At 30.6% G+C, this 26,752-nt stretch overlaps 1 protein-coding gene and 1 long non-coding RNA gene across 3 annotated transcripts; one reads left to right on the top strand and one right to left on the bottom strand.

The window, feature by feature from the left end:
• Window positions 1-156: 156 nt before the first annotated feature.
• Window positions 157-10,207, top strand: LOC130665130 (uncharacterized). Its single transcript, XR_008989513.1, has 3 exons — window positions 157-353; window positions 8,916-9,444; window positions 9,520-10,207. It is a non-coding gene; the product is annotated as an uncharacterized LOC130665130 (long non-coding RNA).
• On the bottom strand, window positions 10,201-20,056 carry LOC130665128 (DNA replication licensing factor MCM4). Of its 2 annotated transcripts, none has more exons than XM_057465411.1 (8): window positions 19,773-20,056; window positions 17,464-17,762; window positions 16,484-17,379; window positions 16,102-16,424; window positions 15,560-15,837; window positions 11,544-11,944; window positions 10,453-10,663; window positions 10,201-10,363 (listed from the first exon to the last, which is right to left on the bottom strand). In XM_057465411.1, exons 1-8 carry the CDS (start codon window positions 19,909-19,911, stop codon window positions 10,253-10,255), a joined length of 2,658 nt encoding a protein of 885 aa, XP_057321394.1. In that variant the 5' UTR covers window positions 19,912-20,056; the 3' UTR covers window positions 10,201-10,252. The 2 variants fall into 2 exon arrangements, with proteins under 2 accessions (XP_057321394.1, XP_057321393.1); XM_057465410.1 differs by having other exon boundaries at window positions 19,764-20,055.
• Between the last annotated feature and the right edge of the window lie 6,696 nt (window positions 20,057-26,752).

The raw sequence follows: 26,752 nt of genomic DNA, 5'->3' as shown, positions 1-26,752 counted from the left end.
ACACTTGTATCAAAAGTGTACCATTCAATGAATAACATACTATTTTTAAAAACTATACAGAAAACAATCAACAGACGTGATATTCCAGGACGATGTCGATGAACGAAACATTTTCTATCTGCGCCGACTCCCTATCGACTCGTCTCGTTTACTATTGCGTGGGAAATTTCTATTCAAGGTTATGTCAAGAGCAAAACTATATGAACTCCACAACATTGTACCGCATTATCACTGTGACGCCCACACTTGCAGAGCGTGGGTGATGAGCGTTGGCGGGAAAATAAGATATAATCCGGAAAATTTATATATGCATCGTTGAAATCTCGAAAATATAGTACTATTCACGAAACACAGTATGTACTAATATTCTATTATTAATAATACTAGCAAATTTTTTATGATAAATATAAAATATTTTTTTTGAAAATCTGGAAAACGGTTGACCCTGCGGACCAACCCCAAAACTTCTCGGTGTTTTCATGGTCACAGAGCTCCTGAGACTATAAGATCATTTGAATCACAATTTTCGTATCGAGAAAAAAACTGAAAAGAAAATCTTGACTTTTGAATACATGTTTAAGTCAAGACTTTTAATTAGTCCTGTGGCTGAAGAGGAAGGTCCGTATAAATTTTTATGTCCATGGATTTTCGCATCTGATTCTCACATATTTTGAGGCGGGGATCACGAAAATCTAATCTATTTTGATCAAAAGTTGTGGAAACGTTTGTTACTAACAATTTAATTGTTTAAATCAATATAGCTCCTGAACCGTTAATTCCATGGAGAAGTTTATTGGGAAAAAAATGTTCAAAATCAAAAAATACACATAAAAGATGTCAAAGTTGTTTTTTCTTATCTCGAGTATTTCATGAGATATAGCAAAAAAAAACAAGCCGGGCGCTCGGACTTCTCCCTCTCGCACGACCAGTTGCCTTATGCGCGCGCTCTCCGCCTAAACGCATCTGACGGTAGATATTCACTGAAAATAAAAAAAAAATCGATAAAATATCGATACGGCCAATCGAGTGGATTTTTCGCGGAACGAATTTCTGTGGTATCGTCCACTGAACTTTTTTTTTTGTCAACTAATTTTTTAAACAAATGGATTTTGCCGATCGAAAACGGACTTTGAAAAAATCCATTCATTTATAAAATTAGTTAAGAAAAAAAAAGTTCATGGGACAATACCACGGAAATTACTGCTCTCTAAATCTGAAACAGTGAAAACCACTGAAAAGTAGTGTATATACACTGTTTCACAGTTATAAGTATACCACTTGGTATACTTATAACTAAACTATGAAACAGTGAAAAGTCACTGTTTCAAATTTAGAGAGTGGAGCAGCTGACGGGTTCACAAGATGGCCTTCAAGTTGCAGAGGGCCGGGTGGATTCAGACTAGATTTGATGGAAAGCTTAGGGAAGGTCAGCCTCAAAAACAATTTTTTCAAAAAATTGATTTTTGGAATAACTCAAAACGAACTTTACCGATCAAAATAAATTTCTTCCAGAATGAGATAAGTCGCTTCGAATGCCGTGTCAAAAATTTAAATCGGTTTGTTCGTTCAAAAGTTATAGAATACTTACAACGTAAATATGTACATATGTTCATACACACTAGAATATCGGTTATTTTCCTAATTAGATTTTTTTACTTGTCCCTTATCTAAGTCATTTGTGATCCAAAAATAATAAAAAAAGAAAAAAAAAGTTTATTACGATGTCGTTTAACCCTGCCTAAGTAATGATACTTTCCTATTTTAGTACAATGAGAAAAATTTTATTATTCGCTTAAAAATAAGTGTACAGATATAACTACTATATATTTTTGTAGGAAATTTACCGCTCTTCAAAAAAGGTCTCTTATGTTGTTTTCGTGAATCCAACCATTCAGGAGATATTGAAATTTTAAGTTTGATACATTTAAAAGAAAATGTTTTTTTTTGTTTAAAATCCTATAACTCTTCAGCAAAGAACTATATGCCTACGCACTATATACTTTTTTTCGGAAATTCATCGCTCTACAAAAAAGCGTCTTATGGTTTTTTAATAAACCTAACCGTTTAAGAGATATTTTCGCTCGAAGTATAAAGAATTTTTTATATCATTAGAGCTAAATTTTAAAATGTCTTGTGAAAGTTTTCTCTCAACTTAGAGCTTGGGAAATATTGACCATGAATTATTTTATTTTTGTTTGGGATTTCCCGATTGGGTTTTGTTTGGGACCTCATAAGGATTTCCCTATTGGGAATGCCCCATTGGGACTCAATGAAGACCAGATACATACACTGAACGATTCCAAAGTAATTTCTAATCGGGAAGCTTCGATGTCACCTAAATAGTTGGATTTACAAAAAAAAGTGTAAAAAACCTTTTTTGAAGAGCGATAGAATTCCTACAAAAAATTTTTATAGCGCTTAATTGCATATCTATGGTTAGAGAACAATGAAATTTCAAACAAAAACGCCAATTTCTTTAAATAAATCAAGCTTTGAGCTACAGCATCTCTGGAATAGTTGAATTCACGAAAAAAACATAAGAGACATTTTTATTTTTGCAGAGCAGTGAATTTCCTACAAAAATATGTATTGGTTATAGCTGTAAATTTATTTTTAAGCGAGTAATAAAATTTTTCTCATTGTACTGAAATGGGGAAGTATCATTACTTAGGCAGGGTTAAACGGCACTGTAATAAACTTTTTTATTTTTTTTGGATCACAAATAAATGATTTATCTAATGGTCAAGTAAAAAAACCTAATTTGGAAAATAACCGACACCCTAATGCACACAAACATACTCAGACATCATCTTGAAAATAATCAGAATAACTTTCCAGGACCGCAAAACGTCGAGATCTATTCCGGTTTTCGAAAATCGAACCGAAACCAATAACTTTCCTCTTTTGAAAATTTTCCATTTTCTTTGCGGCAAATTTTAAAAGTATTAGTCCAAAGTAAAAAAACAAATAAGACAACAAGGTAGTCGTTGAAGCCCCTTTGAATGCAGGCGTATAACTTAGGTCGCTCAGGTCCTACCTGCATCTGGTTTTTATGATATCCAAGGTCAGAAAGCCATAAATCCAGGTACTTGAGTGACAAGCTGCTGGGTAAATGTAGCTAAATTTAAACTGCTAAATAAGTAAAAATTTATATTTTGTCAAAAGATTTTATTTCTAAAGAATTTTGACGAATTGTATTTAAAGTTATTCAGTAAGACAAATTTAACTGCAAGAACATAAAAATTTAAGTCTCGATATTTTCAACGTGATGTTGGCATCTTAATTTGTGCACATTACACTCACACGCGCGTGCACACACACACACACACTGTATCGAAGTACTTTTTTAACTTCTCACTAAGAAAATTGAAAATTTTCAAAAAAAAAAAGGGAAGTTATTGGTTTTGGTCCGATTTTCCAAAACCAAGTTTTCAACAGATCTCGACGTTTTGAGATCCTAGGAATCTATTCTGACTATTTTCAAGATAACTCAGAGAGAAAAGTACCACGGGCCCAGACTTGGCCCAACTTTGTAGAACCTTGGGCCAGGCTTGTAAGCCAGTCTTGGCCCAGCCTTGGTAGAAGCCTGGCATGATAATCTCGGGCCAAGCCTGGTTGCCAGACCTGGCCCATGCTTCGTTGCCTACTCCCACAGCCAAGGTGGGGGGTAGGGTGTCACCGTAATGGTACAGAACAGTATAAGCACAAGTCGCACAATGAAAAGCAGGAAAAAAGTAAAGCAGTTACGATTTAAAGGCAAAAAGTGTACAAGGCCGTAATTGCGGCTATACACTAGAAAACAATTAAAATTACAAATTAAAATTACTAATTGTTATTTAATAAACAAAAAAAACAATTCTATATTTCTTATTTGTCATTATTTTGAACCCAAAAAACGTGTTTTTTGATTTTTGATATTACAGACCATTTTGAATTATTTAAAAAATGTTATCAATTAAAAAATAAATTATTATTTTCGAATATTTTTAGTGGCCGAATTTGCTCCAGCTATAGAGAATCAGCTACAAAATGGATTAATATATTAAATTTTTTATATTTTGACGACCAAAATATGAAAGAATCATTTTTTCAGAATTTTCGGCTGGTCCATTTTGTCCTAAGTGTTATGAGTAGGGCTAAAAATGCGGAAATATATCGGATTTATAGTGATTAGACGAAAAAAAAATTTTTTTTTATCAAAATTTCAGGGGGGTCGCTCTGCCCTAGGGGGCCACTCTGCCCCACCCTCCAGTATGTATGTAAATATTCTATAACTTTTAAACGGATTAACCGATTTAGATTGTTGAGGTGGCAATCGAAGTGAACTATTAATTCTTATAATCTGTAAAGAGTTAAGCTTCATCAGTACAATATGTTCGGAGTTATTAGAACAATAAAATTTTTGAAAAAAGGTTTTTTAAATATCTTCTTACTTATTCCATGGATTGATTCCAAAATTTTACACTGAGAGAAAATTGCATAGTTGTGGTAACTAGAAAAGGATGAGTATGAAAAAATAGTAATCTTAACTAATATTTATAATTTCTTATACCATATCATAGAGCCCGAACCTATTTGAAAGTCGTAATATCAACTAAGCATTACAAAAATTTTTAACTTCCCGCTAAGAAAATCGATGATTTTCAAAAAATTCGGGAAGTTATTGTTTTCACCCCGATTTTCGAAAATCGAGTTTTCATCAGATGTCGACGTTTTGAGGTCCTAGGAAGCTATTCTGACTATTTTCAGAATGATGTCCGAGTGTCTGTATGTATGTGTGCATGTGGGTGTGTGATTTGAATGGTTAAGGTGGCAATCGAAAGAGCTCGTTGGCCATCAACTTTCCTGAAAATTTCAGATCATTTGATCGAGTAGAATCGAAAATATTCGCGAATTATGAAAAAAAAAATTATTTTTTTTAGGTTTCTTTTTATTTTTCAGAAACGGTTTGATCGATCGACTTCAAAATCTAATCAGCTCTAAAACTTATAGATAAAACGCATCGATCGCCGCCTCAACCATCTCAATCGGTTAATTTGTTCGAGAGATATCGTTAGAGAAAGAAATGGAAAAAAACGGTTTTTCGCGAATATCTTTGAAACAACTCAACCAAACAATTTCAAAATCTAATCAGCTCTAGAACTCGATAAAATATGCGTCGATTGCCGTCTCAAACGTCAAAATCGGTTATTTAGTTCAAACGATATCGGCGCTGAAACGTTAAAAAAATAACATAAAATGTTATTTTTTCCGGAGAAATCAAAATATAATGTACTAAAATGTGTCTGAAATCATACCAACTCTTCCTCTTTATAGTCTCTTTCGATTATCATATGATGTAATTTAACTTGTTCTTTAGTTTAAATCATATTATCAGCAAAAAATTTAAAAAACACAGTTTTTAATATTTGTCTCAAATATTTCATATATTATTGCTCTGACCTAAATCAAAACTCATTCAAATCTTGATTTTGATCCGTGATATTGATTTCTGCTTCACTATATTCATTTAATTGAACATAATCGGGAATAAAAATTTAATAACCGCTTCTTCATTAATGACTTTTAATTCTTAAATTTTCAAACTTTAGCATAAAACGTAACTTGTTAGAGCTTGAAAAGCTCACAAAAAAATAATCACAGGCAATATCATTTTTGAGCTCGAAGTGCTCGAAAATATATTCACAGTTATGTTTTCAAGCTCCTTGAGCTCGAAAACAGCGGGAAGTTTTGGAGCTGGCCCGCAGGGTCAACCGACGCCCAGATTTTTAACTTCCCGCTAAGAAAATTGTAAATTTTCAAAAATTCGGGAAGTTATTGGTTTAAGGTCCGATTTATGAAAATCGAATTTTCATCAGATGTCGACGTTTTGAGGTCCTAGGAAGCTATTCTGACTAATTTCAAGATGATGTCCGAGTGTATGTATGTATGTATGTACATACGTACGTATGTAAATACCTGTATCTTTTGAACGGATGAACCGATTTCGAACTTTAAGGTGTCATTCGACGCGGCTTGTCAATACCTTGAAGCTGAAAGAAAATTGAGCTTGATCGGTAGGGCTCGTTCAGAGATATTCCAAAAATAAAGTTTTTCCAAAAATGTTTTTTTTGGATAACTTTTAATGTGCTCGATGGATTGATTCCAAAATGGACTGGGTTCTAGAGCTTTATAAGCCGCATCGAATACTACCTCAACCATCAAAATCGGTTCATTCGTTCAAGAGAAACCGTTGTCGAAAGAATTAAAAAAATTTTTTTTTTTAGTTTTTTTGAAATATCTCAAAATTGACTCGATAAATCAATTTCAAAATTTGATCAGCTTTAGAACTTGATAAAACGCGTTGATTGCCACCTCAACCGTCTCAATCGGTTAATTCGTTTGAGAGATATCGTTGGAGAAAAAATGGTAAAAAACGTTTTTTTTCGAAAACAACAGCATACAAACGTATTTTCAAGCTCGAAGAGCTCGAAAATGTATTCACAATAATGTTTTCGAGGTTCTTGAGCTCGAAAACAGCGGAAAGTTTTGGGGCTGGCCCACAGGGTCAACTGACAGACCGATTTTTTGTTTTGTTATGGTAACTATTTAATATTATTTCTCAGAACTTATACTTCAGCAATAATAATAGCAATACTTTTTTAGTTCACCACCACAAAGAAAGAATGTACCAGTGACTATATTAGTTTGTTTATCATCCAATAGTTCCTGTAACTGCTTTTAATAGTTAACGCAACTACTCTGCAGAGTTCTGTCATGATAATGTAGTCACCGTTTTTCACTACGCATAAATAGTTTCTTTAACTACTAATACGCAGATCGATTGAACTGTGATACGTTATTTTAATTAACATTAAAATGGTGATTAATAAAACCATTAATAAATAGTTCGCCTAATGTATTAACGATTGTCAAAAGTTTGAAGACAAACGTATGCGTGTAGTTGAGAACAGTAAGATAAAATTATTATATTGCATTATACAGGATTAAGCGATCATAATTTTTTGTTCATTTAATAAAATTTCTTTTTTTTTACCGTTTCAAGTTTGCTTCGGTGAAATAGTAATTTAATTTAAAAAATAACAAATATTATTGGATTTTATTCTCCATGTTGCATATGTCGTATCCAACTTAATTATTTACATTAGACTATTGTCACTTGTAAAAGTTATGAAAAAAAATTATCGTGTACAAAATAAATTGTATATGTTATCAACACCAAACTTTTTTAAAAATATTTCCAGGATATATTGTCAATATTTTTAAAATAATTTTATAATATGTTTATGTCAAATACGTTAAATAAATTTTTTTTTTTTTATTTGTAGTAAATAGAAAAAATTTTCAGCCGCCCACCTAGGGACCAGCAACTTACCAACAGTCCTAAGTCATTGTATTAGCTATTTTTTCAAGTTCATTGCGGCTAAATTAAGCAATAGTATATATTGTAAAAGAAATGTAAGATCACATAAAAGCAAATAAACTTTATTCAAAAAAAAAAAATTATCGGTCGTCTCTCGCGCGTCTAGTGTGTTAGGTGTTGGGTTCGAATCCTCCGTAGGGTAGTGGCGAAAATTCAATTCTCTGAGAGAAGAGCGAGCTATTGGTATGATATTAATATATGTTAATGCAGTATAATAGTAATTACCCTTGTACTTTACTTGAATTTAGAATAAAAAAAATTTTTTTTAAATAAAATCTTTTGAATTTATCATTGTTGGAATAATTGAAGGTGCTGAACTAATATAGTAGCTAAAACTATAAATTCTTAATAGTGATTACTATATTTATACTGTGATAATAATTATATCAAATTAAGCTTCCTAACCATATTAGTATGGTTGTCATAACAATTTTCTTCTTGACATGCTGAATAAAAAACTGTTAAATTTACTACTAAATAGTCACCTTAACTATACTTTTCTGTTACTGTTAACTAATATCATATCAGTTAACGAAACTGCAGTTAATAGTGGAGGTCTCATTCAACTATGTTTTTTATAGTTCAGAAAACTATTTTTTTCTTTCAGTGTATCAGCTTTAAAACTCTTTAAGCCGCGTCGAATGTCATCTCAACCATTAAATTTGAATCATTTGTTCAAGATATCGTTAACGATAAATTTCAAAAAAGTGTGTTTTCCGAATAAAATCAAAAACGTTCAATTGACTATTTAAAAAAAAAAATTTCAGCGTGAGAAACTAAAAAACTCCGTCGAATGCCAACTTAAACGTCAAAATCGGTCTGTTAATTCAAGATATCGGCGATGAAATATTAAAAAGATAACAATCGTCCCCATTTTTCCAGGATAACTCACTGTATAATTTATCAAATGTACCTAACATTGAACCGAGTCTACTATTTTATAGACTCTTTCGACCACTACAGATTTTATGGAAATTGTTTCGTTAGTTTATGTAATATTATCGAAAAAATATAAGAATAATCACTGTTTTTTACACATTTCTCGGGAATTTGATATATTAACGCTCTGGTCAGATTAAAAAGTCATTTAACTATCTATTTTAATCGTATTTATTGATTTTTGTCTAAATTCATTGATTTCAATACACGGAAAAAAATAATCGGTAGCCGCTACCGATTATTTCGGTAGCTGTTACCGATTATTCCGGTAGCTCTTACCGAAATAGTCGGTAGCCGTTACTGAAATAATCGGCAGCTGTTACCGATTAATTTTCGTTACCGATTGCCAATCGGTAGCAGCTACCGATTATTTTTTTCCGTGTAAGCAAAATCGTGAACAAAAATTTAAAAACCGCTTATTGACGTTCGAATATGTAGTTTGACAAAACAGCGGGAAGTTTCGGAGCTGGCCTGCAGGGTCAGCTGGTTTCTAGATTTTAATTAAATTTTGCTCTAAAATTAGTAGTTAATATCTAATCTACATTTTTTTCAGATATTGAAGATTAAAAACAACCATTTCCTTCATGCATCAGTCAAAAATCATAGGATATCATTTTCTGCAACAGCAGATAATATTTTGTGTGTGATTAGCAACTTCGGTAGAATTAAATTGAATTCTATTGGATCCATAGGTGATGGTAGACCTCTTAAAGGCCGTGGCAGTTTACTTCATTCTTCTCAGTCGGGTGCACCCGGGAGACCGTTACCATCCGTTAATGGTCCAGTTATCGTAGATATACAGGATTATTTATCATTTCTTGAGATGTCTTGTAATTAGAAACAGTAATGCAGAACCTGATCTCTTGCCTCGAGCTTGGGGTGTTGCTTGTGAAAAAGATGGAAATATTATTGTTACTGATAAGATACATCATTGTATTCAAATATTTTATCAAAATGGTAGGCTAGTGAGACAATTTGGAGTAGAAGGAAAAAGTCCAGGGCAATTTGACAGACCAGCAGGAGTTGCTGTCGATGAATGGCAACGTATCGTCGTAGTCAACAAAGGCAATCATCGGGTTCAAGTAATTAATACATTTATGACTCCAGATAGAGAAACAGCATGATTACTAAGATAATTAATCTTTTTTTTTATATAGATTTTTACAATGAAAGGTGAATTTATATTAGCATTCGGTAAACACGATAAGAACGATGGAGAATTTGATTATCCATGGGATGTTGCAACAAATACAGACTGCCAAATAGTGGTACCACAATCATCAAATTCAATTATTTAGTCCAGATGGTGTATTTCTACGTAAATATATGTACGAAAAAAGAGCTCTTTGAACTCGAAAACAGCGGGAAATTTCGGGGCTGGCCTATAGGATCAGCGGGTTTCTAAATTTTTTTTTTAATTTTTCCCACCCCACACTTAGCAGTATATAATTGCGGTTCTGTAACAATTAAACCGAAGACAGTTCAACCGACGATACTTCAACCGAACGACACTTCAACTGAAAATAACCTGAACACCCTTATCAGGGATTTTTTGTCGGTTGAACTGTCGCGGTTGAACTGTCTTCGGTTTAATAGTCGCGGCACAATAATTACTATATATAAGCTGCTTTGACATCGAAACAGTGGTTTTTCTTTATAAAAAGATGAAATAAAAAAACATCCAATAGCTGAATTATATATCGTACTTTTGATAATTATCAATAATAAAACATAGTATGACTAAATAAATTGAATAATTTGAATAGTAAACAAAGTTTAAGTTAAAAAAATCCAGTGAAATATTTATTGTCTATTAAATCTGGGAAAACTACAAACGGAAGTTTACTGTTAATTATAAAAAATATTGAAAAAATAGTGATAAATTAAAATTTAAATAGTAACATCAGTACAAATACGGATAGTGTTCCTTCCAACCACGTTTATAAAGCCATGATCTTGAAGATCTTTTAAGGAATCCTCAAACATGTCACGAGTCACAAACTAAAAAACAAAAACAAAACAAAATGAAAATAATAAATAAACAAATAGTTAAAAAATAAAAATATTTGTAAAATAAATAATTTAATTACAATTTGCATAGTTTCCTTCAACTCAGTAAATAATTTCTGATAATTTAACGTAGGAACTTTTCTTTTGGATGCGATCAATTTTTTAAGAGCATCTACTATTTCATTTCTACGTTTCCTAGCTGCAGCGGAAACTCCAGTCGTTAAAATGCTAACATCAATTTTTCCACTCAAAGGATCTACAGCCGACTGTTTAAGAGCTTCACGGTGAAGTCTAAATGTAAAAATTCATTCTTCGTAATTAAGATATCGAAATATTAAAGCAGTATTTGAGCGCTCGAAAAGAAGCTATTTTTTATGAATTTTTAATAAGATTATGAATACAGTTATCCATGTAGGGTTTGTTAGTCTTCATAAATACACCATTAAAATACATTTGAAATAATTTTATTATACATTTTAAACTTTTAACATCCCTGGAGGAATTTTTTCGGACGTTTCTCTGAAAAACTCTGAAAAAGTCTTTAAAACTTTAGAACTGAATTTTTCAGAGAAAATTCCGAAAAATTTCTACCAGGGATACAAAAACATAATTCGAATACAATGCTTCGATTAATCGGTGGGTCTGCGCTTGGTGTTAAAATTTCAAAAATGGACAATCTGAAACAAAAAATTTTGGAATTTTTAGATTCACTATTTCACTAGCAACCGGCTGAACTAGAATTTTCGATGTACATGCAAAAATAACAAAATGGCGGGAAAAAATTGCTTTATTTTTTTTTGTTTTTCGCCGCCTTTTTGTTATTTTTGCATGTACATTAAAAATTCTAGTTCAGCCGGTTGCTAGTGATATAGTGAATCTAAAAATTCGAAGCTTTTCTGTTTCAGATTGTCCATTTTTGAAATTCTAACACGAAGCGCAGACCCACCGACTAATCGAGGCATTGTATTTGAAATATTTTTTTGTATGTTAAAAGTATATAAAATATATATTAAAATTTTTTTTTAATATATTTCAATAGTATATTTATTAGGCCTAATAAATCCTACATGTATATCTTTATTCATAATCTCATTATAAGTTCATAAAAATAGTTTTTTCTCGAACGCTCAAAGTAAAATACTGCCTTAAAATGCTAAATGTATTTCCTTACCTCCAAGCTTCTTCAACATCTTTGATCTCAACTACATGACTGAATCGTACTTTAGCATGAGCTTCAGATAATCGAATAAGCGATTCTAATTGTCTTGGGTACGCCGTGATTTGTCCTACGCCACTTCCTACTCTTCGCATGTCTACGTAAGCTTGAACTAGTCTCTGCTGTGCTTCTTCACTTAAAGTTGGTTTGACATGTTCTTTCGCAAAAGCTATATAATCCCTCAAAACACTTAAGTCAAATAACTCATCTTCATGTTCTGGTTCATCTTCCAGATAAAGACTGACCAAGTGCTTGGCTAGTTTGCGATCAAAGTGTTCACTTTGAGGATCCAGCATCAAAAAAATCAAATCGAAACGAGACATAAGAGTGTGGGGCAGCATGACGTTCTCAACTACCTATTATTAAAAATCAACACAAGTCAATTAAAATAATCTCAAATAACAAAAAAATTCAATGCATTAATGATTAATTTATTTATTTATTCAACATATATTTTACTCATATTGCTTTGCTATTATGGAAAATAAAAAAAATTTATTGATTTAATAAATTCACTCTACGATTCGTATCAGTGAGTCTAAAAAAAAAATGTAAACTTTAAATAGACTTTCATTTCATATAAGTACATGGAGATGTAAGTGTTTTATCATAATATCAGCCTTGAAACTTCAAGTTTCAGTGTCTGTACTGCTAGTCGAAACAAGCTTATTTCGACCAATGCCGCGGGCAAATATTAGCGAATTCGTAAATTGCAAATTCCTTTACTCAAGTAGAGAAGTAAAGAAGTAGGACATTCCAAGCCTCGTGTATAATTGCCTACCCGAGCCGGACGAGAGTGGAAAACACGCGGATTGGGAGGTCCTGCCTTCCTCCGTAATGTGTCTACAATTTTTCACCAGATTTGTACCTGAAAGTTTAAATTTGTGCCTCTGTTTATAGGAAGAATGGCGCATCCGCTTATTTTTATTATTTGTTTTCTCATAAGAAAAAAGAAAGACTTTCTTCCCTCTAACCGGACAGGAATTTAAACTTTCGGTGCAGATATGGTGAAAAAAATTAAATTCAAGAAAACTTGTTGATTTGATCTGAAATATTCAAACAAAAAAATTTTACTAAACTCAAGTATAATTTATATTATTAAGAGCATAAGGAAAATTTTGTTCCCGCCATATCTATATGATAGAATTAGTTAATGTTATTGAAATCGGTATCATTACATAGGTATTGACTTGAATTTGTGCCTTTTCATAGTTTAAACTCTTTTTAATTGCCAAGTATCGAGATAAATAGATTTATCTATATCATTCGAATTGAATTTAAATTACGCGAGTAAAAAGACGATCGTATTTATTTTCTTTAAATAAATTAATACTTTAATTATTCTGTCACTAAATATGACTGAATGTCACTGAATGTATAGCTACATTATTTATATCGCGTTACTTATTCCAAAATGAATGATTTTTATACTCTCTTTTGGTTTTAGGAAGTTGTTCAAAGCCAAAAAAGTGTGCATAGAAAAAAAAAGGATTCAGTGTCACAAAAAATCTTTACTCGACTTAAGAAAATTTTTACTTACCCCAAGAAATTTTTTGCATTGTAAATTGAAAACAAAAATTGATTTAAAACTAGAAAAAATTACTTGGTGCAAGGAATTATTTCTTGACCAAAAAAATCTTTTCTCGCCCCAAGACAATTTTTGTATTTAATTCATAATGCATAAAATTTCTTGGTGCAAATTAAAATTTTTTGCGGCAAGAAACCCTTTTTTTCTGCGTATTTTATAAATTAAGTAGTGATATTTGGGCAGTCACGTAGTGACTGCAGGTTGCTCGTATTCCTTATTTCAACAATAATTGCATTAATCAAGTCATCAATTTCTACAGGCAATGCATTTTTATCAGAATTAAGAACATATGAGTAAATTCTTCTTGATTTAAGTTTTTTTTCGTGTTCATATTTGAATTTAATCGTGTAAATATTATATTGAAACTATAAATAAAACATTCGATTACTTAAAAACTATTGGAATTCGATGACGCATTTCAAGTTTTGATTTCAAAATTACACCAAGTATAAACTATAAGTCAAAAATTTTTTTACAAAGTCATCTCCAAAATTGAGTAACCAATAACAACGCAAAATACCATAGAGCTAAAAAAAATAGTGACGAATATCATGGTGACCAACTTGTACACATACATTAATAAAGTCCTAGATGCCATCAATAAGGCTTATGAAGTGCACACGATATGCACAGATTTTAGCAAGGCGTTTGACCTTGTGGACCCAGATGTACTGATAGGAATCCTGGAGGATATTGGAGTAAGAGATAGTGCAATAAAGTGGTTTAGGTCGCTTTTGAAAAGCAGAGCTCTCAAGATTAAAATAGGAAATACTGAATCTAGACCATATGTTGCAAAGCTGGGAGTGCCTCAGGGATCACATCTTGGTCCAAAATTCTTTATCCTTAACATCAACGATATAATGGAGGTATTGGAGTCCGATCATGAGTTATTTGCTGATGATATGAAGATTTTCAGAGCAAGATATAAGGATATTGCAAAAGGACATCTTCGAGTTAACCAAGTGGTGCAGTAAAAAAGGGTTGGTGCTGAAAGCCAAGAAATGCGGTGTTATGGTCTATTCACGAGGTGCAAGCATAAAATATTAAGCGCAATAATTTATTGGCGATTCGCGTCTGGAGGAGCTAGAATTGATGAAGGATCTAGGAATCTTAGTAAACAATAAATTGAACTTTATCAGTCAAGTGGATAATGTGATAGCTAGAGCGAAAAGTGTATTAGGTTGTATAATAAGGCTAGGAGAAGATTTCAAACAGTTGTCATCCTTGAGACAACTGTATATGACATTAGTTGGACCCATATTGAAATATGGCACGGTTATCTGGTCACCGCATTATGCGGTACACGTTGAAAGACTGGAGGCTGTCCAGAATCTATTCATCAAGTGTATAGTCAAGTATTGGAAGGCAAAAGGTGTAGTGATGAATGCTGAAGATGTGAAGACCAGTTTGGGGATCATGAAATTATCCGAAAGACGCGTACTAACAGATTTAACCTTCTTTTTCAAGACAGTAAACAATATGATTGATTCTCCAGAAATATTGTCAGATATCAAGTTTAACATCCCGAATAAGACTCTAAGGGAAAATAGACTTTTAGAAGTACCATACTCCAATAAGTCATTTATACAAAACGGACCCAGGAACAGAATATTTGGACTAGTCAATGAATACTCAAAAAATGTAAATTTCTTTGGTGGGTCATAATTCATTCAAAGTCAATTCAAGTGGAAATGAAAACCATAGTGAAAGCTGAGTCTAACAATTAAGAACAATTAGTATATTCAAATAATTTGTTATTTATTTTTTAGTAAATTATTCCTCAAGATCATCTGTTATTTATTGTAGTTTTTTTTTTGTTTTATTCGCACTGTGATAACGTAAATGTAATTGTAAAATTTGTAAATTGCTGAAAACGTAAATAAATAAAATCATGTGAACGAAGAACTTGAGCCACTTAACTAAGAGGACCTTTTTTGTGGAGAATCAAATTTTCTAAAACATCGACATCTGCATTTTTACTGTAAATTTCGTTATTCAGTCAATATCAATCGAAAACTCAAATAATCATTAAAAAAATGATTTTCAGAACCAATAAAGATAAAACAATTAGAATCACAGTAAAATTACTAAGAAGACTTTTGAAGAGCATTGAATTACCAACAAAATGCCGCCAATTGCGACCCGATAATTTGAAATGCGGCTGAGCTATATAGAATTTAAAAAAATCCTAAACTTTCCTATAATTTAAATGGGAAAACTTCAAAATCGAATGTAAAGTTCTTAAAATTAAAACTAAAAGCTGTAACTTTCAGGAAATTTTTTTTATCAATGTCTAAAACAATATCTTGAAGTGGGAGTGGAAAAAAAGTAGTCGTTCCAAACGGAACACTCTATTGTATATTAAATTAAGTAATTTGCATACCGTTTTGTTTTTATTCCACTGAGACTCACAAGGGTTTGCAGCTGCTAAAATACTCGTTCGAGCATTTAATTGACAAATGATTCCGGCTTTAGCAATACTCAAAGTCTGCTGCTCCATAACTTCATGTAATACTGAACGAGTACTGTCATTCATCTTATCGAACTCATCGATACAACAAATTCCATTATCTGCAAGAACTAGTGCACCAGTTTGAAGAATTAATTGGCGGGTTTCCGGATCTTTTGTGACGTAAGCTGTTAAACCGACTGCACTGGAGCCTAAAAATCATAAATAATAATAATTAATAATAATTGTAAAATATATGATCCTGAAGCTAGCAGACAATTAATAATTTTCGAATTTTTTTTCAACAATTCATTTACTAGAAAAAAAAAAAAAATGCACGTATAGAAAATTTGATAAATTTAAAAATTATGAGCCGTTTGCTAACTTCAGTATCATGTAAAACATTTTTTTTTTTTTGTTACTAAAAGTTTAACTTTATTATGAATTATGATTTATATATTGAATATAAAATTAACCTTTTCCACTACTGTATTGTGAACGTGGTACTAAATTAAAAACGAATTGTAAAAGCTGAGATTTACTGGTACCAGGATCTCCACACAATAATATATTAATCTCAGATCGAAAATGACTTCGCCCAGATGTAGTATGAGTTTTCTTTGTACCGCCAAAAAGTTGTAGCAGAATACCTTTCTTGATGTCTTCATTTTCATAAATACTGGGTGCAATACAACGAGCTAATCGTTCATAAACGTCGTCTAATTGTGAAAGTTTCTTAAGTATTTCGAGTCTATCAGGTGGAAATGCGTGATCCTTTCCGTCTTCTTGCTCATACAACCTATTAATATTTAATTAAATTTAAAAAATGTTACCTGTTGTAATTAAGATCGTACTCACCTTTTGGAATCTTGTTTCCTAAAATGAACAACATCAATGTATGTTTTATATACAGCTCTCACATTAGAAATTCTTGGATTTATTTGTATAGGAATGGCTCTGTAAATTCCAGTTACAGCAACACGATCACCAGGAGATACAGCATCAACTAAATCATTGTGAGCAAAACAAACGGTAGTGTGTGGCGTTTGGCCAGCAGCCATATCATCAGGAGATTCTTGAAGTTTAATCATTTGCTTGTCAGAAAAATGACTGCGATTATGAATCAGTGTAAAACAGTAATTATTGTTGCAATGACTGCAAACAGTTGGCTCGGAAATTCTTCCTTTGTCAACTTCCACCGTTGTGGAAAATGAACAAATAATACATCGGAAAAATGCTTCTCTCATCTCCGGTAATACATTAGATGTTCTTATTACCATTCCAGTTATGGTTATCAGTTGGTCAATATCTTCAGGATTTAAAAGTCGCATATTTTTAGTTTTTTCAACGTTAAATGGTCTCACTTGAATCTGATGTTCTAGCACTGCTGCGGGATATTTTTCAAAAAACATTTCATTAGCAGCCATATCCATGGTGGGAATAACTTCTTGCGGATAACAAACTAACTGCTGATATAATTGTTGATCAAAACTCTCTAAATGAGCGCAATTAATATTTAAATATGGCTCTTCCAACGTATGGATTTCTACAAGCTTTTGAAGATACAAAGGCTCTGTCAAATTTAATGAATCTGGTAATTCGTCATTTTCAGCTTCAGGATCAATAAAACGTTGAATGAAATGTTTAAACTGCTGTTTACAACGATTTACTACGACATTTGTTCCCCAAATAACCAGCTGTGGTCCAGCTGGCTCACTCTCCGAACTTCTTTGTATATTTTCTTCCTCCAAAATCTTTATAAAAACAAAATTGATAAAATAATAAGTATATAAAAATATTTGTACCAATAAAAAATAAATAAAGTATTAAAAACTAACAGGTTCAGATAAATTCACTTGTCGCAGTCTCTTATCAGTTCGAATATCCGGTCTCTGTCTGATTGGAGTTCCTCTGATTCCACTTCGAGGAGTTCGAACAGAACTAAGAGAACTTGGAGTTCCATAATTGAGAGGAGAAGAAAGATCTATCTCGCTCATGCCTCCAGCAATGGGACTTGTTTGCAAAATCCGATGTGGAGATGTAGGAGGATGTGAAGAAGGTCCTTCTGATGAGGCTGCAATTGTTTCCTGAGTTCTTCGAGTTCCCCATCTTTGAGGAGTCGAGACCAATGATGAACCTGTAAAAAATATTTTATAATTCGTGTCAGAAAATTTTTGGGTTTTTGAAAATTTTTGTATCTTAATGATAAATATTACAATTATGGAAGAATTTGAAGCAAAATGAAGTTTATTGAAATTTTAACTTAAAATATTACGAATAAAATTTTGTAAATTTTAATCCTAATATTCTTACAGTCATAATTTTTTAATGACTGAGGATAAATAAATTATTAATTCCAATAGCAAAAAAATTTTAATTTCAAACATTCTGCCATTTGTTTTTATATAATTTTTTTATCATAAATTTACGTCTTCGTTTTTCTGATCGGAATTCTGCACTAAAACAATTTAATCCATAGTAATATACGTACATTGAACATGCCTTAAATTCTAACATTCAATTTGGAATTCAACCCACTATCAATCAAATATTTGATTTTTCAAGTATCAATTTTGACATTTTTTTAATCATCACAGTCATTAATGTTCGTCAAAACTCGGAATTACAATGTAGTAAAAATTGTTTTTAATAAAATAATAATAATAAAAAATGTTTTGATCCTTATTCAGATGACTGAGGAAGCAAAAAAAAAGTGACAAAATCATAATTCATTACTTGAGTACATTTACAGTAAATTCTCAATGAAGTTACACTTTTTTTTCGCCCATGAGTAATTCATAGAAAAATTGGGACACGACGAAAGTTATTTCATTGGAAGTTCATTGAAATATTTGTGAATTTTGAAACAACACAAAAATAAAAAGAATAAATTTTTTTAATAAAACTAGAATTTTGTGATAACCGCTAGTTTATTATATGACTGCACTTTATGGTAATGATTGTAAGTTAATAACTTTTCAAAATTTTTATAGCGCAGGAACGGGCAAAACGGGGTTCTTAAGAAAATACCAAGTTTTCGAGGACTCAAATACACTAAATCTTTTATTTTTAATGATATTCAAAGTAAATAGAAAAAATTTTCAATTACCGTTAAAAAAAAAATTTTTTTCATTTTTGCGGGCAAAATGGTACCCCCAAAAAAAGATAAAAAAAAAAACTTCTGGATTTTAAATGAATTTGATTGAGTTAAGCTTTTTTGCAAGTAATTTATGTGAAGAAAAATTATATTTTGCATGATTATTGGATACAAAAGAAGAAAAACAAATTTTTAATATTTTTTATCATAAAACAAAAGTCAATAATATTTGTCAAATGACAATTGATTTTTGAAAAATTTTAATAAAAACAATTCAAAATAACGCTCAATTATATTTACAAAAGTGATTGCTGTTTAAAGTGTTTAAAAACCATTTAAAATATAAATTATTTTTTTTTTATAAAATTTTTAGAGTACCCCGTTTTGCCTACCCTACTCGTTTATGCCAACTGTTCCCCTACATAGGACTGGATAAATAAAATATTTTATAATTTTGACTTTTTAAAACAGAATCTATTAATGCTATCAAATATCATCAGAGACTGAAGGTAAAATGTCATCCACCTTTTTTCTCACAATCGAAAAAGCGAATGGAATTATCTCTGTTGCACTCATAAAATAAATAAAAAGTTCAAAACAACTATTCTCAAAAACGTATGAAAATTTTTGAAAATACAGAATTACAATATTTTGATATTTAAGAAAACGCTACAAATATTTTTTTTGAGGTTTCCATGGTTTATCGGTAAATTCAGTATAGCAAATATTCGGATGCTGTTACTTTATGACAGTTCCATGACGACTGATCCCCGACAAGTGATCCCACTGACAATTTCATAAAATCATTCGTTATTAATTCATTACTATGACATGAGTGATTAAAATTCATTGTTATTAATTTAAAAATTTTAATTATGTTAAATAGTTGTTGATAAAAATCAATTGACGATGGGATCAGATGTAGAATCAATTTGTAGGGATCACTTGTCGTGGTATGAAATTGTTGGGATCAGTTGACGGTACACCTTTTTGGCTTAACTATTAAAAAATAAAATTTTTTAAATACAAAAATAAACCAACCTTGCTTACTTGGAGTTTTACTCGGTGTATTATGATTGGAAGCCAAAGCAGAAGTCGGAGTTCTAGGTTGAACTCTGGGTGAATCGTTTCTTGGACTTTCATCATTAAGATTTCGTGGTGTTGCAGGTGGTTTCATTGGGCTTGACATTTTGCGTTATGAATAATAAAATATTACCCAATATTTATATTTTTAATTTACAAGTTTAGGTAATGAAAAACAGTTCAAGTGAATAACACTTTGTGCGTCTTTACAACTGGTTTTTCCCGCCAATTAAGTAAACTCTAACCTAACAAAGTTAAGCATCTCAAAAAGTCAAATCTATTATTATTGTTATTTTTTTTATTATTATTATTATGCTTTCATGTGGCTCACCCTAGTATTAAATTTTTAAACCAAATTTTTTTTCAAATCGATACTTAGTATAAATTAATAAAATGTTAATAAATAACAGGATAATATTAAAAATTATTTTACTGAATAAATTATTTTCATAAAAATATCTTTCAGACTCAATAAGAAAAAAAAATTAAATGTTATTGAGAGAGAATATTAGGGAAAGCTTGAATTATTAAAAATCTCGATTATAAACATATTTTAAGTGAAAATTCGGTTTCGCGCAAATTGACTTTCAAGTTGCCGAGCAAAGTTCCCTCCAATTTAACGGCACCCAAGCAGCACAAAAAAATTGTTTAATTTAAGTTAACAATTTGATACATGACAAAAAATTGTGACTTTAAATTCAACAAAAAGTCAACAATTCTTTTTTGTGCCGCTTGGGCAACTATTTGGGTCAATTTCAGATTTGTTAGTTTTTAATGATATTGAAGTTAGCCGACGTCTAAGTAATAATTAATGGATTTTTTTTCAAACTACAAATTATGAAAAAATATTCTGGGCGTCGGTTGGCCCTGCGGGCCAGCCCCAAAACCCCGTTGTTTTCGAGCTCAAGGAGCTTGAAGAGGCTCTTCGAGCTCGAAAATGCTATGACATGCAATTATTTTTTTATGAGCTTTTCAAGCTCTACCAATAAGTTACGTTTTATACTAGAGTTTGAAAAGTTAAGAATCGAAAATCATTAATGAAGAAGCGATTAAAAAAAATAATAATAAATAAGATGATCTCAACACGAGACTTACTACTTTATTAATATAATAATAATAAATTTTTAAAGAGTAATAAATTAAAATAAAATAATTAATGATAATAAATTATTATTATCATTTTTACCATCAATATTATTATTATATTATTTTAAATTTTATTATTACTATTATTACTGTTATTATTATTATTATCAGAATTACATATTTACTCCGAAATTTTAAATTAACCGCACTGTAGGTCACGTGGTCTCGCGAGAGCCAATCGCGTCGTAGTGACCTTGAGCGAGAGATACAGCCAATATACGCTCTCTCTCGCACCTTAAGCGTCACATAGTGCTGTTCACACGCACTTACGCGAAACTTTACGATGATCTGGCAAATCGAAAGTGCCATCAAAATGATCTGGCTTTTTGGGATTATTTATGTTTAATTACCTAGATTACCCTTCCAAAATTTCAGAGTGCCTGATAAACATTTTTTGAATTAGTTTTACAAACCATTTTTCACTAGTCTGGCTAACATTAAGTGCCGACTAATTGATCTGGCTTTTTCATGTATCGATTCCTTACATATATAACTTCAATATATATAAAAATCAAAATGCCTCAGAAATATTTTTTTAATAAGGAAATTTTTCTTTTTCAAAAATTCAAGGGTTGCCGGGAGGCAACCTCACTTCGTTCGTGCGCTCAACTTTGATCTCGTAGGCAATCGACAACTTACCGCACTAGTTGTACAATATACTATTACTACTACTTACATTCTTAAATGACTCATTTCTTCGCTATGTTCTGCTTTCAATTGTTCAATAAAAAAATAAAGTTCATTTTCACTTTCAAAAAAAAATTTTTTTTTTTTAAATTTCTCTCATATTAAAACATAAAAACTCTTGAAACTGGTAAAAAATTTTCAATTTAAACATAAAAATATGTTGACTTGAGGAAAAAAAATTTTGATTCAAGATAAAAATTTCAAGATAATTTTGTATTTGGTGCAAGAAAATTTTAGTTTTCCGAATCGTTAAAACAAAATTTCTTGAAACACAATTGTTTTATGATTAAAAATTATAAAATTTCCTCAATTTAAACATGTCTAAACACTGCAGTGTTTATGTAGTATGGGTATTTTGACATAAAAATTTTTTTTTAGCTCATAAAGTTCTTTATTTGTACGTTATGAAAACCTACACGCGTCTTTTAAATTTTAGTTTTTCTATACACAGAAAATACAGTTAACTTGAACCAAGAAAAATATTCTTGATACAAGAAAATTTTTTTTAACGATTCAGAAAATAAAAATTTTCTTACACCAAATAAAAAATTATTTTGAAATTTTTATCTTGAATCAAAATTTTTTTTCCTCAAGTTAACATATTTTTATGCTTTAATCGAAAAATTTTTACTTGTTTTAAAAGTTTTTATTTCTTAATATAAGAGATATTTTATTGAAAAAAGCCGTGCCAGGTTATTGTAGCAATATTGCATTTTTTTGTTTGAAAAAAATAAAATTTCTTGGAATAATTACTATTCGTTAACGCAAAAATTTTTGTATGCTCCAACCAAGAAAAAAAAAAGTTGCTCAAACCGAGAGAAAAAGTTCATGGGAGAAAAGATATACACGGAGGAGAAGGAAGTTACTGGTGTTAGGTAGCAGCAGCGAGAATAGTTTGGTGCTCGCCACTAGAGAGCGCCTACCACTTGTAGTGTCCCTGGTAAGAAACTTATTTCAGAAGTTTTATATTCCGAACTTGTCGACCACCTAACACATAAATCAGTTTGTAACTATAAATCAAAGAAACCCTTGATCTAACGACTAATACATTATTGTGATCAAGTTCTTGCCAGTTATAAACAATTTCCCATACGAAGTTTTCATTAATTATTTGAAAGATCTTGAATAATCTGTTAGAATCTCTCTTCGGTCCGATGGAATAAAAATAATTTTCATGGGAGATGCAAGCGGTAATTCAATATCTGGAGTCTCACCGCTTGTCTCCTTGGACGTTAAAATTCGAGTATCTCATTTAAAAGTATACACTCGGCATTCATTTCCCTGATTAAAAAAGTGAATTGAAAAGTATTGAAAATTATCTCAATTCTTTTCAATCCCTCGGCGGTTTTGGAAAGTATTGAATGGAATTGAAATTTCGATCGTTTGAATACTTTCCAATTCCAAAGTGGAATTCGAAAGTATTGAAAAGAATTCAATCTTTCATCATTTCAATTTAGGTATTGAGAAGGATTCGGAAAGATTCAAAAATTTCAATTCATTTCAATCTTTTTCAATCCCACTCATGACCCGAAATGTGAAATTATTTAGGTATTGAGAAGGATTCAGAAAGATTCAAAAATTTCAATTCATTTCAATCTTTTTCAATCCCACACTTGATCCGAAATATCGGACTATTTAGGTATTGAGAAGGATTCAGAAAGATTCAAAAATTTCAATTCATTTCAATCTTTTTCAATTCCACACATGACCCGAAATGTGATATTATTTAGGTATTGAGAAGGATTCAGAAAGATTAAAAAATTTCAATTCATTTCAATCTTTTTCAATCCCACACTTGATCCGAAATGTCGGATTATTTAGGTATTGAGAAGGATTCAGAAAGATTAAAAATATCAATTCATTTGAATCTTTTTCAATTCCTCGGAAGTTCAGAAATTCTTTTATTATTTTGGGATTGAAAAGTATTCATTTTATGTCAAAATGAATACCTTGGGGTATAGAAAGTATTCGAAAGGATTCATTTCTCATCTTTTTCAATACTTTTCAATTCACTTTTTTAATCAGGGATTGTTAATCCATTGCCATCAACTCTTGTCAACAATTGTGGTGTGTTCCTTTGGAAAATTACATTATATTAATTTCCAATATTCTTTTTACGACTTCGGATTAATTTCAGACATTGAACAGAAATAATTTGTATGACTTCTGGATTTCACATAATTTTGAACATTTTCGAACATGTTCTAAAAACGCTCAAATCAAACAAGGCTTTTTATGCGAATCGACCTACTTTAACAAAACCAAAAATAAAAAATATGTTAGCGAAAATTGCTGCTTTACTTAAATATATCTTACAGTTTTTTTGCTAAGTTTTTCTCCTAACAAATAGCAGAATATAAGAATCGTATTAATCATAATATAGCTACAAATTGCCACATAAATGACTCCAGCATGATTTACATTTGCCTGCATTCGATCGTTGAACGGATCAATAATTAACCCTATAGAAATCATGCAAAAAAGCTAAAAAATATTCGTATAATTATTTATTGGTTTTATTTATATTTTTATAAAAACTTACTACTTCAATAATTTTGCAAAAGAAAGGAGTCTTTTAAATATGCTTTCAACCTTGAGGTGATACTCAGACTACTTCCTCTTTCATCAGCCATGCTTTCCCGTTAATTGTCTCTATATCCTTTTTATATTCTTCCTTTTTAAATAATACGCAATGCACTTGTTTTCTATAACGTTTTTTATTAATGATGCGGTTTTTTTGCTGTAATTTTTACTTGTATCTTTATAATACAAATAACAGTTAATTTTTGTCATAAGTATTTATTTTTTTAACTAACGCTATTTAGAAAATATTTATTTTTTATAAATTTTTACTAACTTAATTTACCATTTCAGTCTCATTATATAAGTCTTCAAAATTTTAAAAGAATAAAATTCTGTTAGTTCGTTGTTGGCCGAGGCGAAGCCGAGGTTTCTCTTGATCAAGAGAAACCGTTTTTGAAAGAAATAAAAAAAAATTTTCTTCTAGTTTTTTTGAAATATCTCAAAAACGGCCAGGTAAATCAATTCCAAAATCTGATCAGCTTTAGAACTCAATAAAACGCGTCGATTTCCACCTCAACCGTCTCTATCGGTCAATTCGATTGAGAGATATCGTTGGAGAAAAAATTGTAAAAAAACTTTTTTTTTCGAAAACAACGGCATACAAAAGTATTTTCGAGCTCGAAGAGGCACCTATTTTCGTTAGAATAGTCCGAAGCAAACAGCCTGTTTTATTTATTGACAATTTATAAAGAGCATTAAGAGTCTTATGAATTATTTCTTTAGTTAATTCACTGTCGTTTTGAATGTGATAACAAAAAAAAACATCTCAAATGGTCTTGATATTTTACTATTTCACTAACAAATCCATGAGTTCGGTATAATTATAATTCCAAAAAAAATCAAGTATTTCCTTTTTTTACGAAGTGTATGGTTTTAATTTTTAAAATTTTAAATTATTAAATTAAATTTCAACTTGACATGTCAAGGCCAATTCAAGGAGACGTTTGGCAAAACACAGAGGTAAAGAAAAAGATAAAATAAAATTATAAATAAAAACATTTTTAAATATTATCTAAAATTATTTTGCATTAATAATTGTTTTTTAACTTCCCTCTAAGAAAATCGATGATTTTCGAAACATTCGGGAAATTATTGTTTTCATCCCGATTTTCGAAAACAGCGGGAAGTTTTAGGGCTGGCTAAGTCAAACAGCTAAGCAATGTAAAGTTCGATGGTTCGAGCGGATTAATATTGATTTTAAAATATCCGATTGGATATCCAAGGATTGTAAAAATTCTGGATATTGAAAATAAATTATTCAAGAATACATAAATATTAGAAATTGTTGACACAATGCAATACAGCATCTATTATATGAATACCAACACAGCACTTGACACTTTACCAACTAACAGAGAAGTAGCCGTGCCGGGATTGTTTTTAAGTATAGAATATAACAACTCTGAAATATATATCTAACCAGGAACAGCACAAGAGGTTGGGTGAGATCTAGTGGCGAGAACTGTACTACTTCCAGTGCTGCTTAGCACCGGTGACTTTCTCTTCCTCCATATATATATTCTCCCAGCAAATTTTTCTCTTAAGTCTTTTACATTAAAAATCAAAGAAAATAAAAAAAAAAGTTGACAAAATATTGATGAACAGTAGGTCCCTTTTCGACGAAAACCTGTTTGACCTCTTCGAAAATTATGGTTTTGGTCTCATTCGATTCGAAATGGCATCTAGAAAAAATGCTTAAGTGGAAAATTGGGGCTCGCAAAAATTGTAAAAGTTATTAACAATTTGGTAAAAAAAAAAAATGTGTTTGGTTTTTTGCATATATTTCAAAAACTGTTTGAGATATCCAAAATTTGAAAAAAGATCCTTAAAGAGAAAGAAATTTCCTAAAAAAAAGTCTTACCTCCCCGAACTGTGCCGGAAATATTTATAATTTTAATTTAACGTCGACCGAATCAAAAGCATGATAAAAAAAAATCATTGTAACCGATTAAATCTAAATATTATATACGAAATAGAAAAAATTTGGTACTTTTAAACACATGAATAAATAATAATCCACCGAAAAAAATTTTTATCCCAACTTTTTAATTAACTAATTAATTAGCTAATTTTTACTTATTGAAAGTTTACATAAAAACCCTGATTATTTCTAAAAACCCAGAATTTTTTTCACTTCTTGGAACTATTCTTGAAAGGGTTTAGAAAAGATCGCCGTTGGAAATATTAAAAAATTTTGATTTTTCACTTTTTTATTAACAATCTAAAGCATTGAAAAATGAAAAACGTAAATAAAGCAATCAAGAAAAATTTTTTTTTTATCATTTTGTTCTTTTATTGCTAAAAACTACATAACAATAATTTTTAAAAAATTTTTACTTGCATTGTGTTATAAAAAATGCGTTGTTAATAAGATTTAAAAAAAGTTTTTTTTTTTTGGAATACGATTGCTTAATGAAAAAAATCGTTTCTCAAAAAAATTTATTAAATAAATAGACATTTTTATTTTTATATAGTTTATTTTTGAAAATATATTGGTAAATAACAAATGGCGAATATTAAATATTAGTCAA

This window comes from Microplitis mediator, chromosome 3 (genome assembly GCF_029852145.1).
Source record: "Microplitis mediator isolate UGA2020A chromosome 3, iyMicMedi2.1, whole genome shotgun sequence".
NCBI lineage: Eukaryota > Metazoa > Arthropoda > Insecta > Hymenoptera > Braconidae > Microplitis > Microplitis mediator.
Note: the sequence above shows the minus strand (reverse complement) of the source record. Positions and strands in the feature narration are given on the sequence as shown.

What these genes read in the sequence shown, in the direction of transcription:
- LOC130665128 (XM_057465410.1), bottom strand. Translation starts at nt 19,911, where the DNA reads ATGTCAAGCCCAATGAAACCACCTGCAACACCACGAAATCTTAATGAT. An exon ending in ACAATACAGTAGTGGAAAAG is followed by an intron (nt 15,838 to 16,101) that starts GTTAATTTTATA and finishes TATGATTTTTAG; the next exon opens with GCTCCAGTGCAGTCGGTTTA. An exon ending in AGTGGAATAAAAACAAAACG is followed by an intron (nt 11,945 to 15,559) that starts GTATGCAAATTA and finishes TTTTAATAATAG; the next exon opens with GTAGTTGAGAACGTCATGCT.